The sequence below is a fragment of the Aotus nancymaae genome, unplaced genomic scaffold (assembly GCF_030222135.1).
Source record: "Aotus nancymaae isolate 86718 unplaced genomic scaffold, 86718_ANA_hifiasm-v0.15.2.pri h1tg000049l, whole genome shotgun sequence".
In the NCBI taxonomy this organism is placed as follows: Eukaryota; Metazoa; Chordata; class Mammalia; order Primates; family Aotidae; genus Aotus; species Aotus nancymaae.
Genome location: NW_026988463.1, coordinates 34775717 through 34799446, shown reverse-complemented (window position 1 = coordinate 34799446; position 23730 = coordinate 34775717). Strand labels below are relative to the sequence as shown.

The following is a 23730-nucleotide window of genomic DNA, read 5'->3' as shown; positions in this document are numbered from 1 at the left end:
TCATTTAATAAATGAGATATCTTAATTTTAATCTAGCGAATTTGGTCATTTTTATTTTAGAGTGAACATTTTCTGTGATTAAGAAAAAGGTGGCCAGAGGCTGGGTGTGGTGGCTCACACCTGTAATCCCAATACTCTGGGAGGCAGAGGCAGGCAGATCATCTGAGGTCAGCAGTTCAAGACTAGCCTGGATAACACGGCGAAACCCCATCTCTACTAAAAATACAAAAATTAGCCAGGAGTCTTGGCACGTGCCTGTAATCCCAGCTACCTGGGAGGCTGAGGCAGGAGATCACTTAAACCCAGGAGGTGGAGACTGCAGTGAGCTGATACCAGGACACTGCACTCCAGCCTGGGCAACAGAGTGAAACTCCATCTCCCTCCCCGCTCAAAAAAAAAAGAAAGAAAGAAAAGGAAAAAGGTGACTGGGCACAACGGCTCATACCTGCATAATCCCAACCCTTTGGGAGGCCGAAGCAGGCAGACTGCTAGAGCTCATGAGTTAGAGACCAGCCTGGGCAACATGGTGAAACCCCAACTCTACAAAAAAAAAAAAAAAAAAAACAAACAAACCACACACACACAAAAATTAGCTGGGCATGGTGGTACATGCTTGTAGTCCTAGCTACTTGGGAGACTGAGGTGGGAGGATGGCTGGAGCCCAGGAAGCAGAGGTTGCAGTGAGCCAAGAACACGTCACTGCACTCTAGCCTGGGCGACAGAGCCAGACCTTGTCTCAAAAAAAAAAAAAAGAATCTGGCACACTTCCTCATCAAGGTCTTAAAGATAGTCTCCTATATTGTAATTTACCCAAAACTGAATTTCCTGTATGTTGTGAGTTACGGATCCAACTGCATCCTTCTCCAACTGTCACAACACTGTGTTTGAAGACTCTGTCCTTTGTGTAGTGATATGTGATTCTACCTCTGGAATTCAAGCTTCTCGGGTCTGTTTCTGACAGCTTGTCTCACAGGCCAACCTGGGTTTCCCTGAGCCAATTTTAAGGTAAGTCTTGAAACAGGTAAGGCAAATGCTCCCTCCTTATTCTTCTTCTTCACAATGACCTCACGATACTAGGACTAAAGTCTCTTCAACATTTTAAAATCGACTTACTGCCTTTCACATAAAACTCTAGAAGCTTTAAAGAGGCAGTGAATCCACAGAACAATATGAGAGTTTTAAAAATATTCAGTCTTCCTAGGCAAGAACATTTTGCCTCTATTTATTTGTCTTCTTTAATGTCTCTTAATAAAGTTGCAAATTTTTCTCCCTCAAAAATTTTACACATCTTTTGTTAATTCGCATTTATATCAAAGATGGTTCCACTGGGGAAACAAAAACCATGCTAAGACATTTCAAACACAAAGGGTTTCATACAGAAAATAGGTGCTTTCAAAACAACTGGCAAAGCTATGGTGTGAGCAAAAGTAAAGTGGGCTACTTCTAATCTTCCATCTAATCCTTACAGTCATCGTCAAGAGTCAGGAAGCTACTACTGCCATCCATAGGTTAAAAAACTGCAAAAATCTGCTGCCAATATCTCAGCTGCTCTGCAGCCCTGAGACAGCTGGCCAGTGGGATAAGGCAGAAGCCACTGCAAAAACTCACCTTGTTCTAAGCCCATGCACGCCCACTCCACACACTATGGCCCAAGGGAGAAAGGTTCCACTTCCCTTCCACTCACCACATTTCCCAAGACACATGTCATAGGGCAAGTGACACACCGAAGCCTGCTGGCGGGGGTCTGAGTGCTACTGCTCTAGCATTCCAGTCTCTGAAACCTAGGGACAAGCCCAGAAGGGAGTGGGAAGCTACTGAACACCCAGGCTGTACCTCGCAGGCCACCCATTACCCTCTTTCAAAAATATGCAGAAATTACTGATCTACTGTTACATCTTTCCCCTTTTTTTGTCCCTTTAGTTTTATATATTTTGTACTCCCTTTTAGCAGGCTCTGAGCAGGGCAATGAAGTAACTTCATATGGTAGTTCCAGAAGTCCTGAAGTCTACCTTCAAAAGTAACCTGACTGAGAATGGACAGAATTTCCCAAAGGGTTACTGAAATTCTCCCCATACAAAGGAAGGTCACAGCTTTTGAGCAAAGGTGGTTATTAGCTAACTCTCTACTCCCCCCACAAACACAAAGAGTTTCCTTTTTGGTGGGGGAGGGCTGAAGGAAGGGAGAGTGTCAATGAGGACTTGACTCAATATCCATGATTTGAAAAAAATTCTTTTAAGGGCCGGGCACGGTGGCTCACGCCTGTAATCCCAGCACTCTGGGAGGCCACAGCAGGCAGATCACCTGAGGTCAGGAGTTCAAGACCAGCCTGGCCAACGTGGTGAAACCCCATCTCTAATAAAAATACAAAAATTAGGGCCGGGCGCGGTGGCTCATGCCTGTAATCCCAGCACTTTGGGAGACCGAGGCGGGTGGATCACAAGGTCAAGAGATCAAGACCATCCCGGTCAACATGGTGAAACCCCGTCTCTACTAAAAATACAAAAAATTAGCTGGGAACGGTGGTGCATGCCTATAATCCCAGCTACTCAGGTGGCTGAGGCAGGAGAATTGCCTGAACCCAGGAGGCGGAGGTTGCGGTGAGCCGAGATCGCGCCATTGCACTCCAGCCTGGGTAACAAGAGCAAAACTCCGTCTCAAAAAAAAACAGAAAAAAAAATTCTTTTAAAATAAACTAAAAAAAAAACACAAGATTTTAGCAGTTATTAATTCAGGGAAGTAAGAAAATATGTATTACATAGTCTTTGTACATTTTTATAACTTAAGTTTGCCCAGAATTCCAACTTTAAGAACAATCAAAAATCAATCTGCTCACCCTCCAGACTGTGACACAGCATTATACAAAGATAGTCATAGGACTATGAGTCAAGGAGAAACAGGATAAGCCCTGCCAGGGCAGTGGCCTCCTCAGCCCACCTGGTCTCAATGTGTTTGCACACATGGGTCCTCATTGTCATGCCTTCACTGCTTGGTCCTGGTGCAGGCCACGACTCCTAACTCTTGGCTTCTATGAGATTTTTTCTATCTAGGGAAAACATATAGCAACCTATATAGCTTCAAGCCAATACTTAAGTGCAAAGCTGATGTCTCCTCCATGTCAGGCCAGGTGGTCCAAATGGGAAATCAAACCTACTCTTTGCCTTCACCAAGTCTTTAGAGCATGAAAAGATGAACAAGATGGCAACTATGAGTGTGGATACTACTGTGTTTAGCATGTGTAACAGGACAGTTATTACAAAAACCACAAAAGCAAAGCCAAATGGCACTTTGAGAACAGCAAATAAGTTCTGCTTTCATTTGAAAGCAAACCAAGAATCATCTGGTTCTCTCTTCAGGAATTCTCCAAGAGGCTGGATATAAGGTCCCACTCTATGATCATAGTCAGACAAGGGGAGGCTCTCACTCATGATCACATGGTTGTCCCCAGGCTGACCATCCAGGGAACTTCAGCAGCCCAAGCGCTGGGAAGCCCATTGGGAATCTACTTTCCCTGGGCTTTGACTCAAGGATCCACCAGAGAGGCTCCCAAACAAAGGGTTGTCCTAGAGACTCCTGACTGGGCCAACACCATCAAAACCCCCATTTGGGAAGGCAAACACCTCCATCACAGACATGCATAATCTGATGAAGAATGGGCTCCAGGGACAATCAGGAGGGGTCCCCTCTAAACAGCATTCTTTTTTTTTGGAGACAGGATCTCTCTGTCACCCAGGCTGTAGTGCAGTGGTGTGATCTTAGTTCACTGTAACCTCCACCTCCTGGGTTCAAGTGATTCTCCTGCCTCAGTCTCCCAAGTAGCTGGGATTACAGGTGCCCGCTACCACACCCAGGTAATTTTTGCATTTTTAGTAGAGATGGGGTTTCACAATGTTGTCCTGGCTGGTCTGAAACTCCTGACCTCAAGAGATCCTGCCTGCCTCAGCTGCCCAAAGTGTTGGGATTATAGGCATGAGCCACTGCACCTGGCCTTTTTTTTTTTTTTTCCCTTTGAGACAGTCTCATTCTGTAGCTCAGGATAAAGTGCAGTGGCACAATCTTGGCTCATCGCAACCTCTGCCTCACAGGTTCAAGCAATTCTCATGCCTCACCCTCCTGAGTAGCTGGGATTACAGGTGTGCACCACCATGCCTAGCTAATTTTTGTATTTTTATTAGAAACAGGGTTTCACCATGTTGGCCAAGCTGGTCTTCATCTCTGCTTCTTATTTTGGAACCCCTCTTAAACAACTACCCCAAGTTCAAATGTCACCTAACGCCCTACCTAATACCCTGGTTGGAATGAATTGGTTTTCCTTCAGTACTAAGCCTATAGGAATTATGGCACACCTTTCATGTCCTAGGCCAAGTCCCACTAAGGAAGGAGAAAGGTCTCTGCCCTCTGGGAGCTCATGGTCTGGATGGAAAAAATCAAGCCTGGGCACCAGGAATGGTGAGAATTACCAATGGTTCTGATGCTGTAAAAGAGACAGATGGGAGACTGGAAGAAACTAATCGATAAAAAGAGAGACCACAGATATTCTCCCACTAGGATAGCATCTGAGCTACACCCTGAAGGATGGCAGGGCTTGTCTACACAGAAACAGAACAAAGGAATTCCAGGAAAATATAAACGAAGCACGTATCTAGGAGATTATTAATGGGGGTGGGCACAGGAAACAGCCCAGCTGAGCCACTAAAGGGAAGTAGTGATTAAGAAGGTTGGTAAAGCAGTCCTAAACCAGCTTGTAAAGGAGTTTGCACACCTAGCCAAAGCCTTTAGGCCTGTGATTCTCAAGCTGAAATAAGACACACCTTCCCCTTAGTGGCTTTATCAGCACCACCTAGTCTTAAACAAATTTGTGGATACATGTATATGTATGTCTCACACATTCACACACAAATGCACACATATTCACTACACCTCCCACTCAACCCAAGTTGAAGAGAACAACGGGTACGGTGAACACTGTTATTCATGGGGTGCACTGTACTCCTTGAGGGTGCTGGGGCAGAAACCAGGTGAAGAACCTGGTTCTCCCATTTAGCCTTTTTGTGGCCTCTCCATACATCTTTAGGAGGCTACACATGACCAGGAGAGAACCCACGAATGCAAAGTTTCTGGTGAATGAGTGAACAGGAGGGGAGGGCGTGCCAAAGCCAGTCTAAAAGAGCACACTCAGGATCAAGAGGCACCCATATCCAGAGCCAGGATGGGGATGAGGTCAGAGAGGTGGCCAGGGTGCCACCCCTCAGGAGGGGTTCACACTCAAGATCATGCAAGTCCAGGGATGGCAGCGCCTCCTTAAGTGTGGCCTCCTGGGCATCTCACATGCCTACCCATAGCCCTGCCATCTTGCAAGTTCTGGCATCTGCCTAGGTTGGGCACCTATTTCAGAGACAGAGAGAGGAAAGGGATCAGTTCAAACTAACTTTCCAATGTGTTGAGACAGTATACACCTCCATCTCTCACAAGAGGCACAGTTACCCAGCCACAACAAAGAGACGAGGTGGCATGTACCCAGCCTACTCGACACACTCACCTGGACAGTTGGCTTCATCGCTCTCATCCTCGCAAGTCGCCCAGCCGTCACACTGCCAAGGGAGGGGGATGCACTGGATGGTGCCACTGTGACAGGCAAACTGCCCAGGGTTGCACCGCAGCTCTGTGGAACCAAAGGGTAAGAGGCCATTAGGTCAGCAAACCACAGCCCATGGGCCAGATCCATCTCTTCCAATCTGTTTGTTTGTTTATTTAATGTATGTATTCATTTATTTTTGAGACAAAGTCTCGCTCTGTCGCTCAAGCTGGAGTGCCAGTGGTGCAATCTCAGTTCACTGCAACATTCATCTTCTGGGTTCAAGCGATCCTCATGCCTCAGCCTCCTGAGTAGCTGGAATTAAAAGCATGCACCACCATGCCTGGCTAATTTTTATATTTTTAGTAGAGACAGAGTTTTGTCATGTTGGCCAGGCTGGTCTCGAACTCCTGGTGTCAAGTGATTCTCCTGCCTTGGCCTCCCAAAATGCCAGGATTACAGTGCCTGGCCCCCATCTGTTTTTAAAATCAAGTTTTACCGGAACACAGCCACAAATATGTATTATCTACAGCTGCTTTTGAGCTACAGTAGCAGAGTTGAGTAGCTGCAGGAGAGACTATATGGCCTGCAAAGCTGAAAACATTTAATGCCTGGCCCTTTAAGAACCTACTACCTAGAGATAAAAACTGTTAACATTTGGCCGGGCGCCTTGGCTCACAACTGTAATCTCAGCAATTTGGGAGGCTGAGGCGGGTGGGTCACGAGGTCAAGAGATTGAGGCCATACTGGCCAACATGGGGAAATCCCGTCTCTACTAAAAATGGAAAAATTAGCTGAGCATGGTGATGCGTGCCTGTAATCCCAGCTACTCGGGAGGCTGAGGCAGGAGAATTGCTTGAACGTGGGAGGCAGAGCTTGCGGTGAGCCAAGATTGCGCCATTGCACTCCATCCTGGGTGACAAACCAAGACTCCATCTCAAAAAAATAAAAAGTTTAAAAAAAAATCTGTAACACTTGAGATGAAAAATACACTGCAGAACATTAATGGGTTAGATTCTGTAGAAGTAGAAGAAACGACTAGTGACTTGGAAGACATAACAATAGAAACGCTTTGACCTAAAACACAGAATGAAAGAAATGCCAGGAAAAAATGTGCAAATCATCAGTAAGCTGTGAAACAACTTCACACACCCTAACACATGGGGGAACGGACAAAATATCTGAAGAAACAATGGGAAGAATTTCCCAATTACATGAAAACTATAAACCCACAAATTCAAGTAGCTCAATGAACCCCAACTACCAGAAATATAAAGAATACAACTCCAAGTCACATTGGAATTGAATTGCTTAAAATCCGTGATAAAATCTTAAAAGCACAGAGTAAAACAAGACATTATACATTGAAAAACAAAGAACAAAATGACAGCAGATTGCTCACTAGAAACAATACAGCCTAGAAGACAGGTGACATTTTAAAGTTCTGAAAGAAAAAGCTGTTCACCTACAATTACTTAAAGCAAAAACACAGATACTATATTGTGGAGTTTATAACATATACAGAAGTAAAATTTTGACAATAATAGCACCAAAGCTGGGAAGAGAGAAACAGAAGCACACTGTTTTAAGGTTCTCATACTACAGGTAAAGTGCTTTATCACTAGAAGGTAGTCTGTGATAAGTTAATGATGAATTCCACTAAAATAACACAAGAGTTACAGCAAATAAGCCAACATAAACAGAGAGGATAAAAAATACTAAATCCAAAAGAAGAAAAAAAAAAGGAGACAAACAGATGATACAAATAGAAAACAAATGGTAACATGGTAGATTTTAATTAAACTTGCCTCATCAGTAAACATATGGAGTGATCTGAATGCTACAAATGAAAGGCAGAATTTGTCACATAGGGAAAAAAGCAAGATACAACTACGTATTGCCTAAAAGAAACTCATTTTATATAGGACATAAATAAGAGAAAATAAAAGAATGGTAAAAAAATATATACCATGTTGGCTGGGCGTGGTGGCTCCCACCTGTAATCCAAGCACTTTGGAGGCCAAGGCGGGCAGATCACCTGAGGTCGGGAGTTCAAGACCAGCCTGACCAACATGGTGAAACCCCGTCTTAAAAAAAAAAAAAAAGAAAAAGAAAAAAAAAAAAAAAATATATATATATATATATACCATGTTAACACGAATCAAAGGATAGCTGGAAGGCCAGATACAGTGGCTCACTCCTGCAATCCCCATAGTCCCAGCATTTTGGGAGGCCGACACACATGGATCACTTGAGCTCCGGAGACCAGCCTGAGCAACATGGAGAAATCCCATTTCTCTAAAAATACAAAAAATTTTTTGGGTTTTGGAATGAATGCCTGTAGTCCCAGCTACTCAAAAGGCTGAGGTGGGAGAATCTCCTAAGCCTGGGATGTTGAGGCTGCAGTGAGCTGTAATGGTGCCACTGCATTACAACCTGGTCAACCGGAGAGACCCTGTCTCAAAAAAAGATAACTGGAGTGTATTAACATCACACAAAGTAGACTTCACTGCAAATGTTACCAGGAATAAAGAAGGTCATTTAATAATGATAAAGGGACTGATTCAAGAGGACATAATCCTAAACGTTTACGCACCTATTAAAATTCATGAAAGAAACTTCAACTGATACTCCTGCTGAGGCAGGAGAATCGCTTGAACCAGGGAGGCGGAGGCTGCAGTGAGCCAAGACCACACAACTGCACTCTAGCCTGGACAACAAGAGCAAAACTGTTTCAAAAAAAAAGGAAAAAAGTGAATGTAGGCTAGGCATGGTGAGCCACCATGCTTGTCTGTAATCCTAGAACTTTGGGAGGCAGAGGCAGGTGAATCACTTGAGGCCAGGAGCTCAAGGACAGCCTAGCCCACATAGTGAAACCCAGTCTCTACTAAATACAAAAATTAGCTGTGTGTGGTGGCACGTGCCTATAATCCCAGCTACTCGGGAGGCTGAGGCACGAGAATAGTTTGAACCCAAGAGGCGGAGGTTGCAGTGAGCTGAGATCGTGCTACTCTACTCCAGCTTGGGTGACAGAGTGAGACCATCTCAAAAAAAAAAAAAAAAAAGGAAAAACGAAAGTGAATTTGATCAGCCATCAGCCAAAAAAGGAAGAAAATTCTGACACATGCTACAACATGAATGAACCTGGACAACATTATGCTAAGTGAAAGAAGACAGACACAAAATAGGCAAATAATACATGATTTTATTCATAACAGGTACAGAGTGGTCAATTTCATAAAGATGGAAAGTAGAATGGCGGTTGCCAGGGGACAGCGGTGAGGAAAACAGGGAGTGGTTGTCTAATGGATATAGAGTTTTGTTTGGAATGACAAAAAAAGTTATGGAAGTGGGTAGTGGTTCTTGTTGCATAACATTCTGAATGTTCTTAGTGCCGCTGAATTAACTGTACACTTAAAAAATGGTTAAAATGGCACCAGCTGCATTGGCTGACACCTGTAATCCCAGCACTTTGGGAGGCCAAGGCAGGTGGATCACAAGGTCAAGAGATAGAGACCATCCTGGCCAACATGGTGAAACCCCATCTCTACTAAAATACAAAAAATTAGCTGGGCATAGTGGTGCATGCTTGTAGTCCCAGCTACTCAGGAGGCTGAGGCAGAAGGATCACTTGAACCTGGGAGACAGAGGTTGCAGTAAGCCAAGATCACACCACTGCACTCCAGCCTGGCGAGAGAGTAAGACTTCGTCTCAAAAAAAAAATGGGGCCAGGCGTGATGGCTCATGCCTGTAATCCCAAACTTTGGGAGGCTGCGACAGGAAGACTGCTTGAAGCCAAGAGTTTGAGACCAGCCTGGGCAACAAAGTGAGACCTCATCTCCACACAAAATAGAAAATCTGCCAGACATGGTGGCATGTACCTGTGGTCCTAGATTGCTTGAGCCCAGGAGGTCGAGGCTGTAGGGAGTTATGATTGCACCACTGCACTCTAGCCTTGGCAACATAGTGAGACCCTGTCTCTTAAAAAAAAAGAAAAAAAAAGAGCCAAGGCAGGCAGATCACAAGGTCAAGAAATCAAGACCATCCTGGCCAACATGGCGAAACCCCATCTCTACTAAAAATACAAAAATTAGCTGGGTGTGGTGGCACGCGCCTGCAGTCCCAGCTACTTGGGAGGTTGAGGCAGGAGAATTGTTTAAAAAACTGGGAGGCAGAGGTTGCAGTGAGCTGAGATCATGCCACTGCACTCCAGCCAGGCGACAGAGTGAGATTCCATCTCAGAAAAAAAGATAAAATGATAATTTGTTATAAATATACCACGATTTAAAAAAGAAATGAAATACTGACACATGCTATCACACAGATGAACTGAGAAAACAAAATGCTAAGTGAAATAAACCAGACACCAAATACATGTTGTATGATTCCATCAGTATAAAATGTCTAGAATAGGCAAATCTATACAGACAGAAAGTTGATTGGTAGTTGTCAAAGGCTGTGTTGTGGGGAGGGGAATTAGGGAGTTATTGTTTAAAAAGTATAGAGTTTCTGTTTGGGATGATACAAAAAGTTCTGGAAATGGGTAGTGGTGCTGGCTGTAGAACATGCTGAATGTTCTTAAAGCCACCGAATTCTGCACTTGAAAGTGGTATATTGTATGTTATGTGTATTTTACCACAATAAAAAAAAATTCTTAAAAAAAACAGAGGTCAGGTGCGGTGGCTCATGCCTATAATTCCAGCACTTAGATAAGTCAAGGTGGGAGGATCACTTGAGTCCAAGAATTCAAGACCAGCCTGGGCAACACAGCCAGATCCTGACTCTACAAATAAAATAAAATAAAAATTATCCAGTTGTGGTGGTGTCCTTCTGTAGTACTAGCTACTCAGAGGCTGAGGCAAGAGGATCTCTTGAATCCAGGAGTTCAAGGTTACAGTGAGCTACAACTATGCCACTGCAAAGCAACTTGGGCAACACAGTGAGGCCCTGTTCTTAAAAAAGAGACACACACAGAGACAGAAAGAGAATCCCAAGCATACATCCCATTAGCTGTCAGAGTAATGATGTCATCACACATCAAGTAGTCTCTGGAAAAGCTACCTTATGCTTATAAGAATGAGAGAAAGAGAAAAATGACACCTTGGTATTATGAAAACAGTTTGACCTCACGGAGCCCCTAAAGGGGTCAGGGAACCCCCAGAAACCCTTGGGTACACTGGAAAGCTACTGCTTTAGGCTATGCAACACCTGGGAATTAGTGGATTCATGCACTGTAGAAATCCACAAGTCTCTGCAATACAGATTCTTTCTCTAGATTCAATTTCTTGTCAGCAAGCCTTAGCCTTGTTTTAAATAATGTAAACTGAGCTGTCTCAAATTACTGTGTGAAAGTTAGTAGGCTGCATAAATTGTTTAGAATTGATTTCTCCTCAACATTTGCCCACAAAGAACAAGAGGAAAACAGACTACTAGCAGAAGCACACATGTCCACAATTACATCACTAAGAAAATCAAAACACTTCCAGCAAAGAAATGCAGGATAAATTCCAGCTCATCTCCTCCCATTACGCACATTCAACTAGGATAGGTCTCCACTAGAGTGGTCTGAGACCCGTTAGATACAGACTCCTACACTGGGGCAGGGACCACCCATGCCCTGCTGGAGTGCCCAGTTCGGAAGGTCCCAGTGTCCCTGGCAGGCCTGCTCACACCTGGACAGGAAAGCCTCACTGCACAGACATTCTGCCTTGGAAAGAGCTAGCAGGTGCTTCCCCAGTGGGGCTTTCCCACGGGTCATTTCACCTGCCATACAAGGTGCTACTAGGAAAGGGAGATTTGTCCAGCACCACACTTCAAAGCAGCAGCAGAGGGGAGAAGGTCTGAAAGCCAAGGGGTGGTTGGGCTACTGTTAACAGGTGACCACGCAGCTCAAGGAGACCAGAGCTGTGGATGTTGGGTTCTGCCCTGGGCTAGCCATCTCTTCTCCAGATGACCTCAAGAGGAGACAGAAGGCCAGGCGCAGTGGCTCATGCCTGTAATCCCAGCATTTTGGGAGGCCAAGGCAGGCTGATCACCTGAGGTCAGTTCAAGACCAGCCTGGACAGCATGGCGAAACTCCACCTCTACTAAATATACAAAAATTAGCCGGGCGTGGTGGCACATACCTGAATCTCAGCTACTCAGGAGGCTGAGGTAAAGAGAATTACTTGAACCCAGGAGGCAGAGGTTGCAGTGAGCTGAGATCATGCCACTGCACTCCAGCCTAAGTGACGGCGTGAGACTCCGTCTCAAAAAATAAAAAATAAGGCTGGGCATAGTGGTTCACACTTGTAATCCCAGCACTTTGGGAGGCCAAGGCGGATGGATTATGAGGTCAGGAGTTCGAGACCAGCCTGGCCAATGTGGTGAAACCCCGACTTTAATAAAACTACAAAAAAATTAGCCGGGCATGGTGGCATGTGCCTGTAGTCCCAGCAGCTGGAGGCTGAGGCAAGAGAATTGCTTGAACTCCAGAGGTGGAGGTTGCAGTTAGCCGAGATCATGCCACTGCACTCCAGCCTGGGCGACAGAGCAAGACTCCGACTCAAAAAACAAATAAATAATAAAATAAAAATAAAAAATAAAAAAGAGGGGACAGAGACCACTGTTGATAGCACAAACAACTAAAAGACAAAACAGAGGGCATATTGCTCAGTGACCTTCTAAATGGAGGGGTCACCTCTGTCCTGAGGCAAGAGAGTGAAGAATAAGGCCTCAGATATGGGCAACATCTGAGCCACCAGGGCCATGGGGCAGGCCTCTGGCAAGTGCCCATCCCGAACAAGGGCCGCCCAGTGGGGAAGGATGCGACGCACGTTCTGGAAAGCACATTGTATTTGGGGGCCCCAGAGGGACTTTGGGACCAGATAGCTTCACGGGATGTGTTATGACTCCAGGAAGGGACACAGCTGGCGATGGAGGAACACATCATTAGAACACCAATCTGCAGCAGCACAGAGGACAGGCTTGGGAGGGCAGAGCTAGGAAGTGAGGAAAGGCATTCCAAACAGTGCATAGACCATTCCAGAACAAACTGTGATCATATCATAAACTCCCTGCCTTCTCTACAGTGCTCAAATGCCACCTGCCCTTTTATGGGGTCCAAGGGCCACCTCTAGCCTTCCTGCAAAGCCCCACATCCAGGTTCTTGGAGGTCCTGGCTCACCAGTCCCTGTAGCTCTCCCCTGCAGCCCGTCTACCCCCTTCCATCGCTGCTACTGCCCCATAGCACCAGCAGGCCAGTATGCAACCTCCCCACCCCTACAGCTTCCTGGAACCACACAGGGAGATTGGCTTGGAAAGAGGCCCCAGAGATCCATCAAACAGCAGGCTTCAGCTCCTAGTCCATGCAACCCCACTCAGTCTTGCTGGGCTTCTTCTTTCTTCTGTAAAGCATGATGGTGACCATCCTGCCCTGCCTAGCCCTCCTGACTTACTTCCACAGCAGTCATGAGGCCCAAAGGAGAAAATCACTCCAACAATGCTCAGTTGCTGAAGTTTTACATATGCCACCCCTAGGAACAATCCTGGGAGGTTCTCTGAAGAGGTAAATGCTCTGAGAGATACCCACAGGGGCAAAGAGAGGATGGGAGGCAGGAACCATGGCCAGGGGCTCTGTGCAGCTTGGCCTGCCACTGCATCTCAGCAGCGAGGCGCAATGAAAACTGCTGCTACCTGAAGGCCTGGGCATCCTCTGCACTGGCAGCCACCAGGCTGCAGCACCAAGGATGCCAGCATCTGAACCTCAAGCTGCAAGGAACTCAGAGACCAGCCAGCTCCTCACCCACAAGGGCCCAGAGTTCAAAGGGGAGCAAGACATGTATGGGTCATGGAAAATGACAGGACTGGAAGTTTCATTACCAAACCGTGCAGGAGGACGAGGCTGTTCTATATTTTGAAACTCCCATCTAGTCCAGCCAGCTCACTTCTCAGAGGGACTGACCCACCTGCTGAGTGTCCCACATCAAGTTGGCAACAGCAGAATGGGCACCAGAGGCCAGGCTGTGGGCTCTTTCACCCAAATCCCCATCCCTGAAGCCACACGGCGTTCTGAGTTCTGACTCCTCAGAGGACCAGGTCCAAACTTTCCAATTTTGAGCCATTTCCTTCATTGAGACAGCACTCAGTGGAGCCCCTGGGGGCTGGTTGCACAAAGCCCAGGGATACCAGAGCCCCACCGCCACTTTGGCACAGAGCTAAAGATGTACCAACATACTGTATGTACTTTTTTTTTCCTTACCAGTGGCCAGTTACTAGAACAAAATATTTTAAACCTGCAAACACTCCTGCTGTGGTTTTGATATATGCCTGCCACTTCTTTGACATGGCTCCCTAAATGGCAGTAGCTCCCCAAACACATAACCACTCCTCCCCTGGACCTGGAGCTCCTGACTCCCCATCACCACCACTGGAGGCAGGTGGCCAGCTCTCCTGTGACAGTGGAGAGGGAGTAAGGTTGCCAAGCACTAGGGGAGTGCCAGCCACTTTCTCCCACAGACCAAGGGGTCACAACACTGACACTGGGGAACACCACACCAGAACAAAGTGACAAGGCCTATGCTTTAGCAATTATTTCTCATAAATAACAACCATTTTCTACCTCCAGGAGATGACGTGACCACCTGCTTCCATCTATCTGTAGCTGCTATCCATCCAAAACACTGGCTCAGCTGTTCCGCCCTGTGGCTTCTCCTTAGGCAGATGTTTGGGGAAGAAGGCTCTGTTTAAAATAAGTTATCCTAGAAAAGGAGGGAAGATCCTAAGAAAAAGGAAATGATCATGTAAGATGAAAGAAGAGACAGGCAGGTCTGTCAAGGTTATCTATTCCATGAGTGACATTTTCAAGAAAAGAACAGCAACCTGCAATCAGTCTTTATTTCATGGGAGTTTGGGCAGGAGAAGCTACACATTTGGGAATAAGACCAGGACAGGAGGGTGGGACAGAAGTGGAGTGAGAGCATCTCGCATCTGATGTAAACATCAGCCAGCAGTTTCATCCAACACTCGTACCACATTTCGATCACAGTCACAAGACAGCACAGCCAATTTCTCTAAGAGAAAGAACAGCTGTAGCAAAAGCAGATTCCTGAATACTTATTTTCCATGTGCTAGGCAGTATATCAAGTGCTCAGAATACATTATTATAAATCCTTAAGACAATTTATTTGCTCCTTCCATGACCACCACCATAAACCTCCTTGGGGACGGTGCTGTGAGGGACACAAGTTGACAAGGGCAAGACAAGAAACACGAGGTTTCTGCCCCCAGGAAGCTGATTCTACCAGGGAAGGAGAAGATCTTTGAAACCTTGGGGTAGGCAAAGATTTCTTTGGGCTAGGCAAAAAAAAGAAAGCATGACCATAACAAGAAAAACTAACAAATCAGACTCATTCAAAATTAAAAACATCTCTAATAAAAAGCTTAGTAAAGATACACTGAGTACAGTGGTTCACACTTGTAATCCCAACATTTTGGGAAGCTGAGGCAGGAGGATCACTTGAGCCCAGGAGTTGGAGACCAGCCTGGACAACATAGGGAGATCCAGTCTCTACAAAAATTAAAATTAAAAAAATTAAGACAGTGCCAGGCACAGTGGCTCACGTCTGTAATCCCAGGACTTTGGGAGGCTGAGGTAGATGGATCACAAGATCAGGAGTTCAAGACCAGCCTGGCCAAGATGGCGAAACCCAGTCTCTACTAAAAATACAAAAAAATTATCTGGCATGGTGGCGGGCACCTGTAATCCCAGCTACTTGGGAGGCTGAGACAGAGAATTGCTTGAATCTGGGAGGCAGAGGTTGCAGTGAGCCAAGATCGCACCACTGCACTCCAGCCTGGGCAACGGAGTAATACTCTGTCTCAAAAAGAAAAAAAATTAGCAAGATACGGTGGTGCACACCTGTGATCCCAGCTACTCAGTAAGGGTGAGGTGGGAGGATCGCTTGAGCCAGGGAGGTCAAGGCTGCAGTGAGCTGTGATCCCACTATAGCATTCTAGCCTGGGCAATAGAGCGAGACTTTAACTGAAAAGGAAAAAAAATAAAAAAGATACACAGACCAACAGAACAAAAAAGAATACAGATCCCAGAAACAGACCCACACAAATGTAGTCAATGGATTTTAACGAGAGTACAAAGATAATTCAATGGAGAAAGTATAACCTTTCAACAAATGGTACTAGACAATTGGACTCCACATATCAGAAAATGAACCTCACACTTTAGGAGGCTGAAGTGGAAGGATTGCTTGAGCCCAGGAGCTCAAGATCAGCCTGAGCAACAAAGTGAGATCTCATCTCTACAAAAAAAAGTAAAAAAAATTAGCTGGTGTGGTGGCAGGCACTTGTAGTGCCAACTACATGGGAGGCTGAGGCAGGAGGATAACTTGAGCCCAGGAAATCAGGCTTCAGGGAGCTACAATTACGCCATTGCACTCCAGCCTGGGCGACAGAGTGAAACTGTCTCAAAAGGAAAAATCAAAACAAAACAAAACAAAACACCTTAATCATCAGGGAAATGCAAGCCAAAATCACGATAGGCTATCACCTCACCCATTAGGATAGCCACTGTCAAAAAAAAAACAAAAACCAACTGTTGGCAAGGATGTGAAGAATTAGAACTCTTGTACATCATCAGTAGGAATGTAAAATGGTGCAGTCACTATGGAAGACAGCACAGAGTTTCCTCAAAAAATTAAAAATAGAATTATCATATGATCCAGCAATCCCACTTCTGGGTATATTCCCAGAATTAACTGAAGGCAAGATCTGAAAGAGATATTCATATACCCATGTTAATAGCAGTATTACTCACAGTAAGTAAGATGTGGAAGCAACCCAAGTGTACACTGAATAAACAGAATGCAGTATATGCATACAGTGGAATACTACTTAGCCTTAAAAAAAGTTCTGCCCTGGTATGGTGGCTCATGCCTGTAATCCCAGCACTTTGGGAGTCCGAGGCGGGCAGATCTCAAGATCAAGAGATCAAGGCCATCCTGGACAACATTGTGAAACTCCGTCTCTACTAAAAATACAAAAATTAGCTGGGCATGGTGGCACGTGCCTGTAGTCCCACCTACTTGGGCGGCTGAGGCAGGAGAATAGCTTGAACCCTGGAGGCTGAGGTTGCAGTGAGCCAAGATGGTGCCACTGCAGTCCGGCTCGGGCAATAGAGGGAGACTCCGTGTCAAAATAAATAAATAAATAAAAAGTTCTGATACATGCTACAACATGGATGAATCTTGAGGTGAAATAAGTCAAACATAAGACAAATACTGCATGATTCTACTTATATGGAGTATCTAAAGTAGTCAAGCTCTTAGAAACAGGAAGTAGGATGGTGGCTTCCTGGCTGGAGAGGGAGATAAAAGGGAGGGGTAGTTACCTAATGGGCACTGAGTTTCAGTTTTGCAAGACGAAAACATTCTAAAGATATGTTATATAACAAGGTAAATACTCTAGCACTACTGAACTGAACACTCAATGAACTGAACACTGAATAGAGTGGTTATGATGGTATATTTCATGTTATTTTATTTTTTAAAAAATGGGGTAGCAGTGGGGCCACCTCAAAAGCACACATAAAATATGGAAGGATTTTAAAGTCCTAAGTTAAAACTGAACAAAGTAACTCCTGCAAGAAAGCAAGGCTAGAAATCTGAGCCATCTACAAGGAGACTGACTCTACAGCCCAGCAATGAGCAGGTAGCTTTGCCCAGTTTCTCCCTTGTCTAGCAGAGTGGGTCCAAACTTCAGTGTAATCACCACAGGGAGTTACACTCACAAAAGCACCTTGTCCTATCATATGGGCTCTTTAAAGAACATTCAAAGGAAACATTTGCAGTCTGAGAGCTTCATCCCATACACTTATTTCAAAAACTAAATCGAGCACAAGATTTAACATACCAAAAACTCTATCCAAAAAGTGGGGTTACAACTAGATTTAATGGAGCCATTACATGCCAAGTGCTGATCAGGGTGCCTAACACTCAGAAATGGGGATGGGGAACGGGTGACAATGGTGACAGCATCAGCTAAGAACCAAGGCAGGGACTGCAGGAACAGGTTGTGGAAGTGTCAGCTTCCTGAGGACATCTGCGAGGACACAGCAGGGGTGGGCACTAAGAAGTCAGGGCTGCAGCACCTGCGGCCAGTTGAGGCTATGGGAAGAAGACGAGAAAAGTAGGGTGGGGAGGTTCACATTGAAAAGGCAGGAGGAGCGCATTGGGACAAATACCTAATATATCCAGGGCTTAAAACCTAGATGACGGGTTAATAGGTGAAGCAAACCACCATGGCACATGTATACCTATGTAACAAACTGGCACGTTTTGCACATGTATCTCGGAACTTAAAGTAAAATAAAATAAAATAAAGAAAAGGCGGAAGTAAAATAAAATAAAATAAAATAAAGAAAAGGCGGAGGAAAAAGACAAGAAGGATTAGATAGAAAAAGAGCTAAAGACTTCTCCTGAAGCTGTGCAATATCACAGCATGAGCTCTATGCTGCCCAGGTTTCAAATGGCCAGTCCATGACTTTAAAAGCCATGTGACCTTGGCTAAATAACTTATTCTCCCAAGCTCTGTTTCTTCATCTGTAAAATGAGGTTAATATGAATACCTACTTCCTATAAAAAGGCATCACATCTCATGTTGCAATTACAAAGCAGAAATATGCAACAGCATTAAGCAGAATTTCCTCAGCTTTTTTGCGGGTTTTAAGCATTTTAGATCTATTTTTTTCTGTTAAGTAATATCAGTTCTATATTCAGTTATCTGAATTTTTTTCCTTTTAAAATACCTTTTCCTCATCTTTTACTTTCATGAATGTTTCTTAAGAATACATCCACAAGGTTCAAAATCCACAAAGTCCATCCATACAAAAGAAGGCAGTACTCTAATAAGCCTCCCAAGCTTCTAGAAATGCACAGGTAGCTTTGATTGCAGTCACTATGTGGTGAGATCACAGAGGGTAGTCACCAGCTGGCCTGAACTGGTCACCCAAGCCCAAGGAGATATCATAGCATCAGTGTCCACACAAGATGCTGGTGCAGCCAGAACTGTCAACACTAGCAATGCTCAGCTCAGTGAAAAGGTGCCTGGTCCTTAGGCAGGAGGCCCCAGGCGGTGGTGCTCCACATAGCTCCCTCTACCATACAGCTCTTTCATCTGCTTTTGGAATCAAGGTGCAGGATGCAAAGCAAGTGGCTTAGGACAGGAGTCCTGAGTTTCCTGTTCTTGCTTCCACTTAAAAGCTAAGTAATGCCACTAGGCAAGCTAATTAACCTCTCTGGGCCTCAGCATCCTAATCTCCAAAACGGACCTACCAACCTGCCTCACTGATCACCCCTCCACAATAAGGCTGTCAGGTAAAGGGTATGCACAACTATACCCAAACTCCGAGGCCAACCTCAGTCCCTGCTTCAGACAGCTCCCCCATACCACTGCATACCCAAAGACTATCAGAGCACAAGCCCATGCTATGGAAAGGTGATGCTACACACAAAGAGTGATGGCTGGTGGAATCGAGAGCCTATTAAACAAACCAATAAGTTCACAATGTCAACACTTAGGCCAAACAGCCCTTGAACATCTAAACCCCCCATCTTTTTTCTTTTTTTTTTTTTTTGTCTCCTGGAAGAAACCAAAAAAGTGATTTGTCAAGAGTTTTGACAAAAGTAGGTCTCAGGAATCTCAGAAATGAAAAATTATTTTTAAAAATCCAATTGGCCAGGCTCCGTGGCTCACGCCTGTAATCCCAGCACTTTGGGAGGCTGAGGCAGGCAGATTACGAGGTCAGGAATTCGAGACCAGCCTGACCAACAGGGCGAACATCCCGTCTCTACTAAAAATACAAAAATTAGGCTGGGCCGTGGCTCACACCTGTAATCCCAGCACTTTGGGAAGCTGAGGTGGGTGGATCATGAGGTCAAGAGATCGAGATCATCCTAGCCAACATGGTGAAACCCCATCTCTACTAAAAACACAAAAATTAGCTGGGCATGGTGGTGCATGCCTGTAGTCCCAGCTACTCAAAAGGCTGAGGCAGGAGAATCACCTGAACTTGGAAAACAGAGGTTGCAGTGAGCCAAGATCGCGTCATTGCACTCCAACCTGGTGACAGAGAGAGACTCTGTCTCAAAAAAAACCCAAAAAACAAAAATTAGCTGGGCGTGGTGGCACACGCCTGTAATCTCAGCTAATCAGAAAGCTGAGGTAGGAGAATTCCTTGAACCTGGGGAGGTGGGAGGTGAAGGCTGCAGTAAGCAGAGATCACACCACTGCACTCCAGCCTGGTGACAGAGCGAGACTCTGAAAAAAAAAAAAAAAATCCAATCATTGCCTGGGCATGCTGGCTCACGTCTGTAATCCCAGCACTTTGGGAGGCTGAGGCAGGTGGATCACCTGGGGTCAGGAGTTCAACACCAGCCTGGCCATCATGGTGAAACCCTGTCTCCACTAAAAATACAAAAACTGGCCAGGTGTAGTGGCTTGCACTTGTAGTCCCAGCTACTAGGGAGGCTGAGGCAGGAGAACCACTTGAACCTGGGAGGCAGAGGTTACAGTGAGCTAAGGTCGCACCACTGTACTCCAGCCTGGGTGACGCAGCAAGACTCCATCTCAAAAAAAAAAATTTACCTAGGAAAATAATAAAACCTGTTCAAAATTGAGATGCTTCCTTACCAATTAACATGATGAAAGAGGGGCTTGTTATAAAACTGAGGTTACAGTAAATACCACTCTCATTATTATTTAATATACAAGATTTCAAATCAAAACAGGGTTTTTTTGTGGTTTTGGTTTTTGAGGCAGGGTCTTGCTCTGTTGCCCAGGCTGGAGTGCAGTGGAATAATCTTGGCTTACCGCAACCTCTGCCTACCCAGCTCAAGCGATCCTGCCATTTCAGTCCCCGCACCCGCCACCCTCCTCCGCCCCGCCAGTAGCCAGGACTACAAGTGTGCACCACGATGCCCAGTTAGTTTTTTGGAGAGATGCCATGTTTCCCAGGCTGGTTTTGAACTTCTGGGCTCAAGCAATCAACCCACCTCAGCCTCCCAAAGTGCTGGAATTTTAGGTATAAACCACCCTGCCCTGCCTCAACATAGTTTTGAACCTAATTGTGTAACAAACACAAGGAAGAGAAAAGAGAATTAATACAAGTAGCTTTTGAACCCATGTCTCTTGAGTATAAACCATCAGTCTGAAAACACAGAGTTAAAAAAAAAATTAAACTCTAATTAGTAGGTCTGCTATGACTAGTGGTATGAATACAGCTTCTGAAACTATTCTGTGTACAGTGTAAGCCTAAGCAAATAAGTAAACCTATAAACCTATTGACGCTGTTGGGAGCCAGGGCTCTCACTGTAGAAAACAGGAGAAACAAACATGAAACAGAGAAAGCAAGCAAGACCCTGTCAAGCTGGATTGGAACTAAATAAACAGTATGGGCCAGGCGCGGTGGCTCATTCCTGTAATCCCAGCACTTTGGGAGGCCCCGAGGCAGGCAGATCATGAGGTCAAGAGATCGAAACCATCCTGGCCAACATGGTGAAACCCTGTCTCTACCTGTCTCTACTAAAAATACAAAAATTAGGTGGGCAGGGTGGCATGTGCCTGTAGTCCCAGCTACTTGGAAGGCTGAAGCAGGAGAATCGTTTGAACCCGGGAGGCAGATGTTGCAGTGAGGCAAAATCATGCCACTGCACTCCAACGCAACAGAGTGAGACTCTGTCTCAAAAAAACAAAAAACAGGCCAGGCGTGGTAGTTCACGCCTGTAATCCAAGCACTTTGGAGGCCAAGACGGGTGGATCACCTGAGGTCGGGAGTTCAAGACCAGCCTGACTAACATGGTGAAACCCCGTCTTTAAAAAAAAAAAACAAAAACAGTATGAACTTACACAAGCACAGACACATGCACACACACACGCACACACACAGACACATGCACACATGCACGCACCTCTTGGCTAGACTGAAAAGATGGAGTTGCAGTATACCCTAGTAGCTAGCAATAAACACACCTACCACCAAAATCCTGGTTTCTAAACACTATCTCCCACCAAAAGGAACCAGTGCTCTATTGAAAAATGCCCTATTCCAGGCTGGGACAATTAAGGTACAAGATGAGCTTGCTAATAAGGAATGTTCAGATTGATGGGAACACGTCAGAAGGCTACATGCTCCCATCCTGAAGGGGCCAGGTGAAGGGGTTTCCACTTGCCAAGTCAATTACAATATAAGCCTCAACACGAACTATGACAGTAACCGGTTATAATACACTAAATAAAAAGAAGACTCCATGAGTCCATACAGATAGTAAAAAAAAAAAAAAAAAAGAAAAAGGAATTTTGTAAGAGAAGGCTCTATTTGATTCAGGCAAGAATTATCGATGGAAGCTTAAAACCACTGGACAAAGCTACCTACTTCCCAGAGTCCTTGGCCTACCACAAAGGGGAAAAAGCACCTTTACAGCAGAGAAACCCCACAGACGCCACTTGACCAAGTGGTCAATGTCTTGCAGTATTGTTCCTCCCAAAAGTGAGCTGACTGAATCTTACGACAAGGAAACAATCCAATAAACCTCATGTGAGGAACGTATTCTATAACCACTGGCCTTACTCTTTTAAAAATATCCATGTTGGCCGGGTGTGGTGGCTCACGCCTGTAATTCCAACACAGCACTTTGGGAGGCCACGGCGGGCGGATCACCTGAGGTCAAGTGTTCAAGTCCAGCCTGGCCAACAAAGTGAAACCCTGTCTCTCTTAAAAATACAAAAATTAGCTGGGCATGGTGGTGCACGCCTGCAATCCCAGCTACTTGGGAGGCTGAAGTAGGAGAATCATTTGAACCCAGGAGGTGGAGGTTGCAGTGACCTGAGATTGTGCCAGTGCATTCCAGCCTGGGAGAGACTGTATCTCAAAAAATTATAAAATTAAATAAAATATAAAAATATCCATGTTAAACTTCCTAAACTTGCTAACTGTACTACTGTGGTTATAGGAGAATGGCCTTAATCTTAGAAATATCAGATTTAGAAATAAAGGGTCATGATATCTGCAACTTAGTTTTAAATAGTTCTGCAAAAAATAGCGTGTGTACGTACACACTGGGATATATACATATAAATACAGAGAAAGCAAGTGCACGTGCCAATGTTTTCTCGGTTGTTTTAATTGGCAAATTACCTGAACAGCATACGAGAGTTCACAGTACTATTCTTGCAACTGTTACATAGGTTTGAAATGTTTCTAAAATAAAAAGATTTCTAAAAAAGAATGAGTTAGGCCAGGTGCAGTGGCTCACACCTGTAATCCCAGCACTTTGGGAGGCTGAGGCAGGTAGATCACCTGAGGTGAGGAGTTTCAGATCAGCCTGGCCAACATGGTAAAATCCCGTCTCTACTAAAAACACGAAAATTAGCTGGGCGTAGTGGCACACGCCTGTAATCCCAGCTACTTGGGACGTTGAGGCAGGAGAATCACTTGAACACAGGAGGTAGAGGTTGCAGTGAGCTGAGCTCATGCCACTGTACTCTGACCTGGGCGACAAGAGCAAGACTCCATCTCAAAAATAAAAATAAAAAAGAGTTAGACAATCTTGCCCCAACCGACACCCACCTCTCCTCTCCAGCTTTTGCTACCAAGAAAACAAAGAATGAAGTTATATATGTACTGATCTATAAAGATCTCAAAACAAGTTAAATTAAAAAATTAATTAAAAAATATAATTCAATTTATGTAAAATATTCTATGGATGAACATCAGCAAATGTGAAAAAAAATCAGCTTTATTTTTTCTAGATTGTCCAGACAAGATCTTCCACGGCCTTGGGCTCTCTCCATGCCCCATGGCTTACCATGCTGGTCTACACAGGCATCCTTCACAAATAGGGTGGATGGGGAAATCCTAAGAGCTGCTCCCACTGCCAGGAGTGCCCAAGAAACCTTCAAGAGCTGCAGCAAAGGCCTGTCATGGCCCCCAAGCCTCTAGCTCTTCCAGGTTCTCTTATACTAAGACCATAGACAGAGCTTTATAGGTAAACTAATTTACCTGGAGGCCCTAAGCAGCCAGTGGCAACAGTGAGACCATCTGCATAAGCAGACCCAGTTTCAATGGAGCATCTGGCCAGGTCCTGTGGCCAGTCTCCTGCTGATCATCC

General features: G+C 45.1%; 1 protein-coding gene across 2 annotated transcripts in view; it reads right to left on the bottom strand.

Annotated features, from left to right (window-relative positions):
- DGCR2 (DiGeorge syndrome critical region gene 2) overlaps positions 1-23730 on the bottom strand; it is a 74150-nt gene that overhangs the window by 42325 nt on the left and 8095 nt on the right. For both annotated transcript variants that reach the window (XM_021673921.2, XM_064362837.1), the window contains exon 2: positions 5537-5659. In XM_021673921.2, coding sequence (XP_021529596.2) covers positions 5537-5659 — 123 coding nt within the window. The remainder of the gene's footprint in view (positions 1-5536; positions 5660-23730) is intronic.